The sequence below is a fragment of the Lissotriton vulgaris genome, unplaced genomic scaffold (assembly GCF_964263255.1).
Source record: "Lissotriton vulgaris unplaced genomic scaffold, aLisVul1.2 SCAFFOLD_956, whole genome shotgun sequence".
In the NCBI taxonomy this organism is placed as follows: domain Eukaryota; kingdom Metazoa; phylum Chordata; class Amphibia; order Caudata; family Salamandridae; genus Lissotriton; species Lissotriton vulgaris.
Window position 1 is genome coordinate 512,912 of NW_028242570.1, and position 15,636 is coordinate 528,547.

Sequence of the window (15,636 nt, forward strand, 5' to 3'; positions counted from 1 at the left end):
GACTGAGTCCGGTACATGCCCTCAAGGATCTACTTTGCAGCATTACCACTCATTGACATTCTTAAAAGAGTTTAAGAACAAAGCTATTCATTAGTGGGTGTGGAATCAAGGCTATGCTTGAAGAGTATAATTCTGCTCTGAATGTTGATATATACATTAGTTCCTCTTATTTCCAGAAACAAAATGAATGTATATCTGCACAGTGAAGAGCAGGCTACATAACTGGCTACTCAGGGCTTGCTTCAGACTGAGAGCAGCTGTGAGCTGTCATGCAAAACCTTATCGACCTTCACTTCTTTTTCAGTACTTTAGTAATGCTGAGAGTTGGTCCAGACTCACCTCTACCTAAATCTCTAGCTATGAGAAGGCCATACTGGGAGAAGTACATATGTTTATTAATTAAGGCTACATAACAGCTAGTGACATTTCTGTTGACATTGAAGAGTTATATCGCTATTGACTCATAGTGGATGTAAGGAAATTCCTCTTCTGTATTGTCACCCCCAGGTTTTTAGACTGACGCTGCTGTTTTTCCGACTCTGAGGCATGCCCTTGACCCCAAAACGTGTATTTTACATTGGCTATACCCAACTGGCATAGGCTAACTTACACAGAAGTCCCTAGTATATGATATGCAGGGCATGTAAGCTAGAGAGTCACTTCAAGGAATGCACAAGTCTCCCAGTCCGCCACTGCAGACTGGCAGAGCAGTTTCGTACTACTAGCTCAACTTTGCAACTTTAAGCAATAGCAAAGGTAAATGTCCCCCTGCAACATCATCCCTATGGTAGGCCTACCAAGCCCTAAAGCAGGGTGCAGCATATTTCATGGGCAAAGCATGTATTTTTTGTGTTCTGTCAGTAAAAAAGCGAAACTGTAGTTTCGACTGTGAAAAGACTGGTCGCCCCATCGGCGAGTGCAGAACGCTCACGCTGACCCCTCTGTTGTGCTAACTCCTGAAGGGTGCAACCAAAGTTGATACTCCAAGGTATCAAACAACTTGTTGCATTAAGCCCGAGTTGGTTCTCAAGTCAAAATTAATCTAATTAGTTACAGTGTGCAACTTTTGCATAGTTGCCACTTTGTTGGCTTAAATCTACTGTGCCCTCAACCATTGCACAAGAAGCTTGAACCCAAGACAGTTTTCTGTCCTTCTAGAGACATGCTGACGACTCCCAGCAAAGGAGACAATAGGGGCATGCACCGGAGAAAGGTGTTACCTCTCTCCTTCAGGAAGCCACACAGGCGTTGGCACAAAAGGCAAGCTACAAAATAAAATCTGGCTTTGAAGAGCAAATGAGGAACACTTGGGACAGGGCAGCTCCATTGTTTGAGCAGAGTAGCTGGCACCCGGGAAGGAGAGGGAAAACCTGTTGTCAAACCAGTTTTTCAGGGACGTGTATCCCCCTTGGTAGCCACACCTCTGAGTTGGGCTAGGGAGCACTGGACGCCATGAGAGAGGTTACAGAGAGGCTTTACTCATGTGGACTGCACCTGCTGAACCTGGTCGCTAGCAAAGAAAAGGCACTGGGCCTGCTGTGTCCTGCTGGTGGAGAGGCCGCCTCAAGAGCCCAGCCACAACAAAGAGACTCCATAGGCCAGTTTACTGACGCACAAGTTACTACTTGTGTAACGATATATCTGTAGGAGACATTAGTTAGTGATAGATTCCTTACCTTAGAATATCCCCAGGCATCAGACTGGATCCCGAAAGTTTTGCTTAGCAGTACCCCTGCGCGTCAGTAGGTGGCGTCCTGCAGCTCCGTGTCCGTCACTGGCATCGTCAGTGCCGAGATGACGTCATGGAGAGTACATAGGCGCAACCCCTGCACGCTGACGTCAGTTCTCTACACGACTTTACGCGCCAGGAACGCAGAGCCATGCAAGATACTGACCATTGGTGCATAAAACTAGGGCCCTAAAAGGGGATGACCTTAACCCTAGTAATCAGTTCGCAGAACGGGGAGGATGGGTGGGGCGGTAGGGAATCTATCACTGACTAACATCTCTTACAGATATATCGTTACACAAGTAGTAACTTGTGCATCTGAAAGAAACACGTTAGTGATAGATTTCTTACCTTAGAATAGATACCCCAGCAATACCAACCCCGGAGGTGGGTTCTGCAAACAGGATTACACCAGAAAGTCACGGAGCACAGAATGGCCAAAGAAGCCGTCTCTCCGGACCTGACTGTCAAGGCAGTAGTGCTTTATAAACGTGTGCATCGAGGCCCACGTAACTGCCTGACAAATGTCCTGCAAGGGAAAGCTGCGTCCCAAGGCAGTAGTGGCTGCAGTTACCCTGGTCAAATGGGCACACAGCCCCACAGGAGGCTCCTTCTTGGCCAAGGAGTAACATGCTTTGATGCACAGAACGACCGACCGGGAAATGGCCCGTTTGTGCACAGCTCGACCTTTTTTGGCACCCACGTAGCCAACAAAGAGTTGATCATCCACCCGGAACTGTTGAGTACGCTGCAAATAGAATGCCAGCACACGTTTTGGGTCCAGACGGCGCAGCCTATCTTCCCTGGAATGAACCAGACACGGAAAGAAGGTCCGCAAAGTGATTGCCCGATGTCAAAGGACGCATCAACCTTTGGCAAGAGAGAAGGACGGGTCCTTAAAAACACCTTGTCCGGATGGACAGAAAGGAAAGGAGGTTTAGAAGAAAGAGTCTGGAGCTCACTCACTCTTCTGGCAGAGATGATAGCTAACAGGAAAGCAGTCTTTAAAGTAAGAAGACGCAAGGGACAGTTATGAAGGGGCTCAAGGGAGCGCACATTAGATATGTCGGAACAAGGTTTAAGTCCCATTGAGGCATTATGAACGGCACAGGAGGAGATGTGTGCGTAATGCCTTTCAGGAAACGGTTAACAACCGGGGATTTAAAGAGAAGGCTGATTAGGAAGCCGCAGAAAAGCGGAGATGGCAGAAAGATAACCCTTGATAGTGCCCAGAGCAGAACCCTGCTGGGCCAAGGCAAGAAGGAACAGAAGAACCTCGGAAAGAGGGGCAGAAAGAGGATCCACAGCCTTCACTGTGCACCATGCCACAAACATGTTCCACCTGCAGGCGTATACTATTTTAGTGGAGAGACGCCTGGCTGCCAGAATGACATTACAGACTTCAGGAGGAAGCCCGAAAGCCATCAACTGTCGCCGCTCAATCTCCACGCATGGAGGTGGAGGCTGGACAGGTTCGGATTGAGGACCGCCCCCTGCTGCTGCGACAGAAGATCCTCCCTAAGAGGCAGATGGATCGGGAGCCCAGTCCGGAGCCACAAGAATGACTTGGGCCCGGTCGCGCCTGATCTTCTTCAGCACTCTGGGCAGAAGTGGTATAGGCGGAAAAGGCGTACAACAGACCGCAACTCCACTCGCGATATAAAAGCGTTGCCGAGCGAGTGGCGCCTTGGAAATTCCAACGTGGAGAACTGATGACATTGCGCATTCTCTTCGGTGGCAAATAGATCTAACCAAGGCTCTCCCACTGCAGAAAGAGACCTTGCGCCACGTCCGAGCACAGACGCCATTCGTGATCCATCATGCACCGGCGGGTCAACCTGACAAACTCGGGATAGAGGCTGAAAGATCGGAATCATAGCCTGAATATCCTGGACTCGCTGCTCGGGAGGATAGACCCAAAACTGCGTTGAATCCAGAACCGCTCCAATGAAGGGGATCTTCTGAGAGTGACTCAGGTGCGACTTCGGCACGTTGATGGAGAACCCCAGCAAGTGCAGGAGGTCGGCCGTAGTCTGAAGGTGGTTGACGACTGCTTGGGGCGAGCCTGCCTTCAACAACCAGTCGTCGAGGTAGGGGAAGACTGATACCCCTGACTGGCACAGATGAGCTGCAACTACCGCCATCACTTTCGTGAACCCCGAGGGGCACTGGTAAGGCCGAAGGGGAGCACAGTAAACTGAAAATGCTCATGGCCTACTGTGAACCGCAGGTAACGCCGGTGGGCCGGCAGGACAGGGATATGAAAATATGCGTCCTGTAAGTCCAATGCTACCATCCAGTCTCGAGGGTCGAGGGCAGCCAAGACCTGAGCCAGAGTTAACATCTTGAACTTCTCATTCCGGAGGAAACGACTGACGTCCCGGAGGTCCAAGATAGGAAGCAGACCCCCCTTTGTCCTTCTTGGAGACCAGAAAGTAGTGGGAATAGCAACCACTCCCTACTTCTGGCCCAGGAATGTACTCGATGGCCCCCTTGGCCAGGAGGGCCGCGACTTCCTGATGGAGAAGAACCAAATGATCTCCTGACATGCGGTGGCACCGGAGGGGAGGACTGAAAGGGAAAAGAGTAACCTTCACAGATTATCTGCAGCACCCACATGTCCGAAGTAATCTCGCACCAGCGGGGGAGATGGTGGTGGATCTTGCCACCCACCGGCGTGGGGTGCTCCCTGAAGCTCAGATTAGGAAGGCTTGGAGGCGGAAGCAGTGGGGGTGGAGGTAGACGGACCCGCACGCTGGTTCCCTGACCCGCCCTTGCGGAAACCACGAACACAGCCGCGCTGAGCCTGGGCCTGCACAGGCCTGGTAGAGGGTAGTGCCTGGGTGCTCCTGCCCACGAAAAGAATGAAAACCAGGAGTGGCCGGGTTCTTAGTAGAAAGACCCAAGGACTTGGCCGTAGACCGCGAGTCCTTAAGGCGCTTCAGTGCACTATCAGCCTTTTCGCCAAACAGACGGGTGCCATCAAAAGGCATGTCCACGAGGGAGCTCTGAACATCGGGCGAGAACCCAGTCGAACGCAACCAGGCGTGGGGCCGCAACCCCACAGTTGTAGAAATCACCCTGCCCAATGAGTCAGCGGTGTCCAGCCCACACCGAATGGTAAACTTAGGCGCATCCTTACCATCAGCAATGGCCTGACAAAGGGCAGCCTGCACCTCCTCAGGACACTGAGGCAACACCTGAGCAACGGCATCCCACACTGTGTGGGAGTAGAGGCCCAACAAGCAGGCGGTGTTTACTGACCGCAGCCCCAGGCTGGCTGAAGAGAACAACCGCTTCTCAAACTGGTCCAGCCTCTTAGAGTCTTTATCCAGCGGGGGCCGTGGGAAAGGCACTCTGAGACGTCGAGGCCTGAATGACCAGGCTCTCAGGCATAGGGTGAGTGGTCAAGAAAGCGGGGTCACCGGGCGCCGGCGTCTGGCGACGTTTTTGTCCATTGGGGCCCCGTGGCTGGCCTCGACCAGGTGCTCAAGAGGACCTCTGTAAGGGCGTCATTAAAGGGGAGCAGTGGCTCCGACGAAGTAGATGCTGTCTGGAACACCTCGTGAGGAGGTTGGTCTTGAGGGCCGCTGTGGGGAGGTCAAGGTTGAGGGCCTCAGCAGCCCTACGGAGCACCATCCAGTAGGAGGCACCCTCCTCCATCGTAGGCGGGGGAGAGGCGAACCCCGGGTCAGAGGAGACATCAAGGTCACCAGCAACCGCCAAGTCGTCCACCCAATCCAGCGCGGAGTCACACTGCCAAGCAGGCGGGTCCTCAGACCCCTCCCAGCCGTTGTCCACCTCTGGCATAGAGAGGGCCGGTCGCAGCAGCAGAGCCAGAGCGGGAACAAACGGCGTCGGGAATGGCGCAGAGAACGGCGCCAGCCGGGGCTGGGCTGGCGCCAGCTCCCAAAGCGGATTCCAGGCCGGAACAAAATGGTACGGGAACCGGGGCAAAGGTGGGATAAACGGTGCAGTGGGTGGAGCCGAGGGTGGCGCCGGAGCCGGAGCCTGCGGCGCAGGATCCTGTGGCGCTGGGACTGGGGCCGGTGGCAGAGCCGCCGGGATCTGGACACGGGACCGTGTGGCCCGAAGGTTCGCCGGTGGGAGCCCGAGGCCTGTAAAGGCGGTCCAAAGCAGCAAGGAAATCTTGCAACTGTTCGGGAGTCGCCGACGGACCCGGGTATGGCGGGTAGGCCATGGGACTCCCAGGCTCTAGAGGAGCCACAGGGGCGAGGCCCCTGTCCCCCACGTCCGCCTCCAAGGAGCGATGGGGGGACGTCGGAGAGCGAACTCGCTTCTCCAACTTCTTTTTATGGCGACGCTTACTGGAATCCGAAGGTGAAGACTTGGGAGTCTGAGGAGCGATGGTGCCAGTCCCGCGAACGGTCCCGGGAACGGCCTCTAGACCCGTAGCAGCAACGTGACGAATGCAGAACCTCCAGCAACTTCCGGTGCCGCTCCCTTAAGGCCTTGGGCGCCATAGCACGACAGTCATGGCAGTCGCGGGAATCCTAATCGGTCTCCAGGCAGTAGAGGCAAACATTGTGGGGATCCACCACCGACATATTACGGCGACAGGTCCCACAAGACTTAAAGCCGAGCATCCCTACGTGCACCAGGAAAAAAAAGAGGGGAGACAAAGTCTCAAAATACGTGCTCAATCCGGATCTGCACTTACTGGCGCAGAAAAAGAAAGAACTGACGTTAGCCTGCATGGGTGGCGCGTAAGTACTCTCCGTGAGGTCATCTCGGCACTGACGACGCCAGTGACGGACGAGGAGCCGCAGGACGCCACCTACTGACGCGCAGGGGTACTGTTAAGCAAAACTTTCCGGATCCAGTCTGACGCCTGGGAATCTATCACTAAAGTGTCTCTTTCAGATCTCCTGTTCACAGCACAGGGAAACAACAGTTGAGCCTGCTGGGGAAAGTTGGTAACCCAAAATCTTCAAGTCGCCACCAACTGCCGCTGTGCAGCAACATAGACCAGGCCCTGATGCTCAAAGTCGCACCCGAGGTTGCTGAACCTAACAGAGATTTCGGTGTGCAGCTTGTTTGCTCAGTAGCCAAGTTATCACCCAGGGAAGGATCTGACTGTGACCGCTATATCAGGCAACTAATAGCTCAGTGGCGACTGGACTTCTACCAGCACCGAGAGGACTTTGAGGGACGTCAACCTTGTGACCAGGACTGCCTCTCCCCGATTCATGGACAGAGGAGTAGCCGCAGGAAGACCCCGTCGACCGCACTGTATTCACAGCATCCTTGAGCATCTTCAGCATCCTTCATCCCATGCATCAGGACCACTGCAACAGATAAAAGTGCCTTGAACTGACTGAGGATTGCTTTTACCCTTGAGGAAACTCTTTCCTCAAGGGAAACTTTGCTGGTCCTCCCGACAGGCTCCCTAGTGGAGTTAGTTGTCTAAAGTGACTACATTACAACTAGACCAACGTTTTAGTGAACATATTTCTAATTGTCAAATTCGTTGAATTTGACAATGCTTATTCATAGGTGAATGAAAGGCCTTCATTTACTATACCTTGTAAATTCTATATCTCTGGAACCCTTTGGTGGATCTTTTTGTTGTGGTGTCTAAAAATATAGTTTATTCTTATAAACTGATGTCTGATTACCTTTGGTGTTTTCTCAATTTCTTCAATTGTTTTGGTGCTGTTCAAATACTTTACACTAGTTACTTTGTGCAAGCCTTGCTGCACCGAGCCACAGCTACCCCGGGTTGAGCTGAAGGTTTGACAAATAAAACCTACTGGTTCTAAAGGGGTTGGTAAGTCTATTAGATGGTGAGGTTGCAAAACCACTCCATATAATACACCCCATTTCATCAAAGTGGAGACATATGTTTTAAGTGGTTTCACAGCTTCACCTGAAGACATCTAACTGAACACATCACCAAGGTAGGCTTATGCTATGCAGGCTCTCATTTTTATCAGCCAAGGTGGGGAATTTATGGATGTGAACTGATCCTTGGTAATGCCACTTTGGTGGGCAACAGTGAAATGCCAGACAAAATTCAGTTTTTACAGTGAAAGAGAGCGGTGCTTAGCTTGATGTTTCTTTGATAATTATATAGTTCTTGTTTGATTATCAAATTGTTTAAAGACATCCAAAGAGTGAATACACACACCTTCTCATAATGTTGTTGTACTGTCTGTTAACTACATCAAACAATTTGAAAATGTAGTGTTTTGTAAAACTTAACCTGTGATATATAATCATTAATTGCAAGGTGAACAGTAAACATATGAACATGTTAAACTGTAATGTAATATAATAGAGGTAACTTACTTATCCATTCCAGGCAGGTTTCCCCAAAAATAGCGAGCCCTGTGAGCGGCTGATACCCTGACAGCATCTATCATTATCGGATTGCACTGAAAACAAGACAAACAGCATGATGGGGAAAAAAAGATCACCAGGAAATTTAAGACGTTTAACAGGAAAGCTTCCCTATAAATAACAAATACCACTAAACATGAAGTCATTACTTAATGCAAAAACCCTGAAACTTTATTACTTGGCAGCAGCCTATGTAGCCAGAAGCTTATTCACTCAATCAATACTCTTACTTTCGGCATTACGTCATAAAAGATAGACAAATAAATATCTAAACATGATACAAAATACATGATAAAACATGCAAGAGTCTGATTAAAAACAGCTGCTACGAGGCTGGGAAAAACATTCAGAATGAGAGTACCATTCTCAGCTCATCCAATGACTTACTCTGAAAATATGTAAAAACACTGGACACACGACGCCTTTCCAATGGGCTAAACATTCCCTACTCTACCTGGGGGTACGCCTCACGGCTAAACTGGGCGACTTATACAAAGTGAATTACCCGCCTCTCCTGGCCCAGTTCCAACAGGATTGCAAGCGGTGGTCGCCCCTTTACATTTCATGGCTGGGGCGAATTAGCGCTGTTAAAATGACCAAGTATAAATTTTTATACTTATTTCAGGCACTCCCCATAGAACTAAACAGCTCTCTGTTGCCGAAGCTCCGCACGTTGATCACCAAATTCATCTGGCAGGGCCCGCCTCCCTCTTCATGTATTCCGACGCCCAAGAGTTCAAGGGGGGCTAGCCCTACCTGACTTCACCTTATACTACCAGGCTGTTCAACTGCGGGTGGCAACTGAGTGGTCAGCCAGGGAGTCTGAGAAACATTGGCTTCACATGGACCGCGCCGTTGTGGGGAGGTATATATGGGATGTATTATGGAAGCCCAAACAGAATCGCCCTTCCAATGCTTATCTTAGCACTCCCACTCGTACGACTCTTATCACCTGGGATAAGGTTACCAAGAGGGCGGGCTGAACGTCTTTCTATTCCCCGTACATGCCCATTCATTTTAATCCAGATTTCCCTCCGGCACTACGTGAGGGGCCATTTGACTGCTGGAGGATAGGGTATTGCCTCATAATAGCTGATATGTTTCGTGATGGGGAGGTTTTGATGTTTGCTGAATGCAGGAAGGAATTTATACTCCCGCAGAGTGAACAGTATCACTACTTACAGCTTAAACACTGGGTTTGATGCCTCCCTTCCGAGAGGCGGCTATTAGGGAGCGTACGGAGATGGAGAAGTTTGTGGCCCTGCGGGCGTGGTCCATGAAGGGAGCCATTTCGGCTATTTATGAGATGCTACTTTCCACTACATTCCCCCCACGGGCACGTTATATGCAGCTTTGGGAACGGGTCTTGGGGAGGGATATTGCTGATGGGGAATGGTCTCACGTCTGGAGGGATATCTCCAAGCATAATCGATCATTGGCTCTTCGAGAAGCCCACTATAAACCCCTCTATGATTGGTACCTATACCCTACTAAGCTTCGACATATCTTTCCAGACACCTCAGACTTGTGTTGGCGGGGATGTGGACTCCAGGGGAATTTTAGACATATATGGTGGGACTGCCCTAAAATTCGTCCTTTTTGGGATGAGATTCTTTCTCATATCAAGGATATATTGGGTTACCCGATTCCATCTTCCATAGACTTCACTCTTCTTGGTCTTCGAGACCCCCTCTTGATTAGACAAACAAAGGTGGACAAAGCGATCATGTGGACTTGTTTAGGGGCAGCCAAACTCACTTTAGCAGCTGCTTGGAAAAAGACAGAGGCTCCAGATATTTCACTGTGGCATGCCCGACTATAGAGGATCATATCCATGGAACGCCTGGCGGACATTTTCCAGACTGATTATGAAGACTTTATACTACGCTGGGGGCCTCTGGTGTCCTATCTATCCCGGGGTTTGCCCTCTGCGGTCTGTCCGCCATCAGTGCGGGCTATGCATCTATTCCAGCTATAGCAGCTTTCTGTTGAACTCATGGGCATTAGAAGATCCCCTGAATGTCCTATGGTCCAGCCGGTACATCTCCACTAATACCTATGTCACTGCTCAATTTTGTCTCTGTTATATTATTTATTTATTGTTCTTATTCTTATTTAGTCACCACCGGATGGGGAGGGAGGGAGGGAGGGAGGGGGGATGCTGTTGGTTCTAGGGGGTGGGGTTCCATGTTCTTGAAACAGGCATCATACACTCTGTACAGGGAGGTGACTGGCTTGGGGACTATGCCAAGCTGAACCCATCATAGCTACCGATATTGCAACCCGGGCAATTGCACGCCCCTTGTACCCTTGAGATGGCTGTCTTTTGTATTTGGTCTTGTTTGATACTTAATAAAAAGACAACTTACTGGACACTATTATCGTTAGAGCATTGCTCTAGGAAAAGACTTTGAGGCACTAAAAACGCCATCTAATTTCTCGCAGTCATATAACAATATCTGGGACTCAAGCTACACCATAATATCTAAATGTTCGTTGTTAACTAAAAATCCAGTAAAGACAATAAAAAATAAAAATACACCATACTACAGTACACAGCAATTGATGGTTTAAAGGTTTATCTATCAGCATCTGGGTGAACACATTTGAGCTTAATACACCATATTGCAAATAAATACTTATCAACTGCAAATACTATGCTTCTCCTAATATCTGGTTTAAGGATTCTGTAAGCCTCCATATGCTGTACAGTCCCTAAGTTTCTACACATGTGAATTATTCATTTGGCCCTGGTCCTATTATACTTTGGGTAAAGAAAGAGGGCATCGACCTCAGTTTCACCGGCCAATCCACAAGAAGGGCAGGCCAGCTCCTCATTGGTGCCTGTACTAGCCCATTTAAGAGGGTTTGTGCTTAGTTGTATGGTCCAGTATCTAAATTGCACATAAAGTTTTCTGGCCAAGTTGGGTTTGATTTTGTCTAAAAACTCTTCCGAAATGCAAAAGTCCTTTAATTGCAAGAATCTGCATGTTAGTGCGCCCAATATTGAACTAGCTAGGAGGGAGTCCAGTTTAACATTCTTATAACTCAATTTGAGTTCAGCTTTAGAGATTTGGGTACATGTTCCCCTGTGTAATCCCTGAGCCTATCTTTCCCTTCTCAGATTTTCTCTAACGTATCTAATCCATGGTAGATTGCCCTCCCACAGTAATCCAAACCTTGTGTATAGGAAATCAGCTCCAGGGGTTACCCAGACTCTTCTCCAATAGAGTATGCGACTAACAGCAATCCCCTCTGAAATAGTCCTAACCCCAGTGTCTAGTCTTAATGGTACTAATGGTGTGCAAGCTGGAAGATTGATCAGCTGCCTCAAGAAACGATTTTCTGCCAAGACCAAGGCATTAACGGCCTTGTGTCCCCAGAGCTCCACCCATAGAAGGCAGTACCCAAAGCATGATGTGTGTTGATCTGAATTACTACGGTGGTTGGTTCAAATAATGTCCCCAGGAATACATTTAACAGCCCCCCCCTTCAGTATTTCGCTCCAATTTGAGTCTACATTTGGTGATATGGGCTGCCTAATCCATCCGCTCACTAAGTGTAATCCCAAGGTACTCCCATTTAGTGTAGGGTTTGGTCATGTTGAGCGACATGGATTAAATACCATAAGGATTATGTTACTTACCCTGTTAGCATCTGTTCTTGACATGTAGAGTAGCAGATTCACATGATTTGCATACTCCTGCCATCTAGTGTTGGGTCCGGATGTTTGCAAGTTGTTTCTCTTCGAAGAAGTCTTTTCCAGTCATGAGGTAAGGTGGCTCCTCCTTTCGGTAATAATGCGCATGGGCATGGACTCCATTGTTAGACTGTTTTCCAGCAAGAGGGTGAGAATGGGCTAAATTAGTGTAGTACAGAGATTTCCATGAGTATGTACTGTAAATAATAAGTACTGCAACAACCATAGGTGTCTGGGGAGGAGGGAGGGTGCATGTGAATCTACAGCTCTACATGTCAAGAACAGATGCTTACAGGGTAAGTAACATATTTTGTTCGAGGCATGTGTGCTGTAGATACACATGCTTTGCATAGATTGTATAGCAGTATTCTCCCAAAGCAGTGGCTAACCAGTGGGCTTTGCAGTTGTTTGAAAAATTATTTTTACACTGCTTGTCCTACATTAGCTTGTTGACGTGCTAAAACATCCACACAATAATGTTTGGTAAATGTGTGTGGTGTCGACCATGTAGCTGCCTTACATATGTCAGCTGTGGGAATGATACCATAAAAGGCCATAGATGCTCCTATTTTGCGAGGCGAGTGTGCTCTAGGAGGCATAGTTAAAGTTTGTTTAGCTTTAACATAGCATGTTTGAATACATTTGACAATCCACCTAGAAATACCAGATATAGAAATAGGATTTCCTTAATGAGGTGGAGAAAATGAGACAAAAAGTTATTTTATGAAAATGTTTTGTCCTATCAATATAGTATAATAATGCTCTTTTTACATTAAGTGTGTGTAGAGCTCTTTCTGCTACTGATTTAGGTTGAGGGAAGAATACAGGTAACAACTGATTGGTTAATATGAAAAGCAGAAACTACTTTTGGAAGGAATTTAGGTTTTGTAAGAAGAACCACTCTATCTTCATGAAGTTGAAAGAAGGGTTCTCCTAAGGTTAATGCCTGTAACTCACCAACACGTCTCAGGGAAGTGATAGCAATTAGAAATGCAACCTCCCATGAGAGAAACTGTAATTGACAATTATGTAATGGTTCAAGAGGTGGACTCATAAGCCTTGTGAGAACAATGTTACTGTTCCAGATAGGTGCAGGTGGCACCCTTTGTGGTATTATTCTTTTAAGGCCTTCCATTACAGCTTTAATTACTGGAACTTTGAATAGGACAGATGTCTGTTTTGCAGCTATGCAGCTACTGCTGCACGATGTAATCGAAAAGATGTGTAAGCTAAGCCAACTCGCTGTAGATGGAAAAGATAGCAAATTATATTTTGTATAGATGCATCTAGCGGATCAATTGTGTTATTATGACAATATATCACAAACCTTTTCCACTTTGCTGCATAACATGCTCTAGTGGTGGGTTTTCTTGCTTCTTTCAGGAATGTCATACAATCTTTCTTATGGCGCCGCTTACTTCTTGAAGTGTAATCACTAGATAACTGTCTTCGACACTTGGCACCTCCACGCCTAACTTTGCATGGCTCTTAGCCACTGTTGGAGATGTGGAAACACCTTGCGTCTCTGTATACAAGCTCGTAAAGTGTTCATTCCAGATGTCAGGAGCAATGTTATTTTCTATAGTGAACATACCCTCGGCATTCCCTTTGGACACAGTATTTCAGAATGAGGTGTGATCATTGCACTCCGTGGGACTATGCAGAGCCTTCTATCTGCCCTGGTCCCACTCCTTTTTGGCAATAGTGGCATTTTTTTTGTAGGCAGGTCTCATAGCTGTGATCTGAGTTCTAACTTGGGACTTGATTGAATTGATTAGTGCGTGTTTGGCCATTCGACAATGCTTGTTAAACCACGAAGTGGTATTACTTCTAACGCCCCTTTAGTGACTTCCAAATAGAATATTTTTTAAGTTCATCGAATAAGTGGGTATGGACCTCATCAATCCTCACAACTGAGTCTACATTACCCAAAGGGGAGGTTAGGTTATACAGATCTTCCAAACTTCTCCCTACCAACTGATAAATGGATTTTAGCATTTCTTGTGTACGTGCAATTTAACTCAAATTTACAAAATGGGAGATTTAAGTCGAGTGGCAAGGCATTGTTAGCACTAACGTGCCTTTCAATTATTATCATATCAGCGACAAAAGTCCAAAGCCTGACATCAACTAATATGTAATCAATTAAGCCGGTACTCTTTATTTGTTGAAGGTGTGCTTCCCTTCCCTATCAGATGGGGTTCTCTCATTACAAGCACTGACGGACTGATTTAGTGTTAGGGAATTCATTATTCCAGCCAATGGAGGCCATTTTTCTAATGAGATGTAGAGTCACATCCGGGACATTCCAGCCCCATCCTCCACTTGTGAAAGGTTGTTTAGGGTAACATCTAGGGGCTCAAATTGGCAGTTGAAATCGTTGCCCACTATTTCACGTGCCTACCCCGGTAAGGCTGCCATATGTGCAGCAAGCATGTTCATAGGTGGAGATTCTTGCCCATTACCTGTAGGTCTTAAATAGACATTGTAAATAAAAAATCCAATTCAGACAGAAACAGAAGGTTTATGCAAAGAATATTGTCTGATGGTGTCTCTACTATCTTCACTGAACACCCAAGATGGGAACCTATCTAAGTGGTCAGGCCTCCCGAAGGTCTGCCCCGGCCCTAACTGTTGCCTCTTTATTATACATGCAGAAACCAGCGTGCTGCACTTTCTTAGTTAGCTATGATTCTTCAAAATGGCAGATGTCGAATTGTTCAATAAAGCAGCCTTAGTCTCTACAGATAATTTTAGAACCAAGGCCAGCAATGTTCCATGATATCACTCTAACTGCAAGATTAGCTTGAGCTACTCGCAGGATCTTCTCCGTTTTTTTTTTAATTTGGTACCATTCCCTGGGTGCTTCCCTCTAAAAGGGGAATCATGTTTTCTGATTTTTTTTAATACTACTATCAAGGCTTGCCCTACCTATTTCTAGTTCATCAGCCGAGTAGTGAGTTGCAAATATATTGGCCATACCATTTGCTGTTAAACCATATAGAGTACCTACAGTGTGAGATGAAAGATGTAATGTGGTTGTGGCATATAAACTTATTAGGAAGGTTAGTGGCTGACAAGCAATGATGCTGGATTTGGGTTGCAACTTTGTCTTGTTGGCAGGTGGAAAAAACCTTACTCTCAATCCCTATAACTGTAGACCTGACCTTACGAGTTCCTTCAGTATCCCCGCTGGACGGTAATACTCTGTATAGCCATTTTGTTGCTAAGTCAGTCAACTCCCTCCAGTGCGTCAAACCTGTTAGGGACCGGGATACTACAGGATCTGTTATGCTTGTGTTGGACATTAGAAGATGTCATTACAAGAGGCGGCCACCGAGTTGGTGGGATCAAAAAGTCCCTTCTTTCGTGGGCCAAGGGTTTATAAAAGCAGGCCAGGGGCAGAAGGAAAATATTCGAACCCCGGTCCTGACTATAACCATCATTTACTAAGAGTCTTCGGACCAAGTTAGGGTCTCTGAAGTTAATGATAATACAAATTGCCAGGGCGATCTACCCGAACCTTCCCAATCCACCTGACTCTACCTGTGAGCAATATGTTTTGCGCCAGTGAGGCCGGAAAATTCATATTCCTCATAAGCCAATTCAGGCATTTATTGGACAGTTCCTCCTGAGTTTCCCTCTATCCCTCACATAGTTCTGAACACCTGACATGATTGTCAAGGATAAACAGGACCCTGGTGGTAGGTTAATAATTGGGAGCTTGTGACAAATGACTTGGCCCACCAACCGGTTACTCTATTAACATTTTTCCTTATGTCAAGATGTTTTTTGTCGATGGCAATCAGCTGGAAGCTTGAATCTGACTATTAGATGAGGTATA

At 47.4% G+C, this 15,636-nt stretch overlaps 1 protein-coding gene across 4 annotated transcripts in view; it reads right to left on the reverse strand.

Moving 5' to 3' along the window:
* DNMT3B (DNA methyltransferase 3 beta) overlaps positions 1-15,636 on the reverse strand; it is a 371,865-nt gene that overhangs the window by 97,171 nt on the left and 259,058 nt on the right. For all 4 annotated transcript variants that reach the window (XM_086948367.1, XM_086948364.1, XM_086948366.1 and 1 more), the window contains one exon: positions 8,042-8,127. In XM_086948367.1, the coding sequence (XP_086804493.1) occupies positions 8,042-8,127 (86 nt within the window). The remainder of the gene's footprint in view (positions 1-8,041; positions 8,128-15,636) is intronic.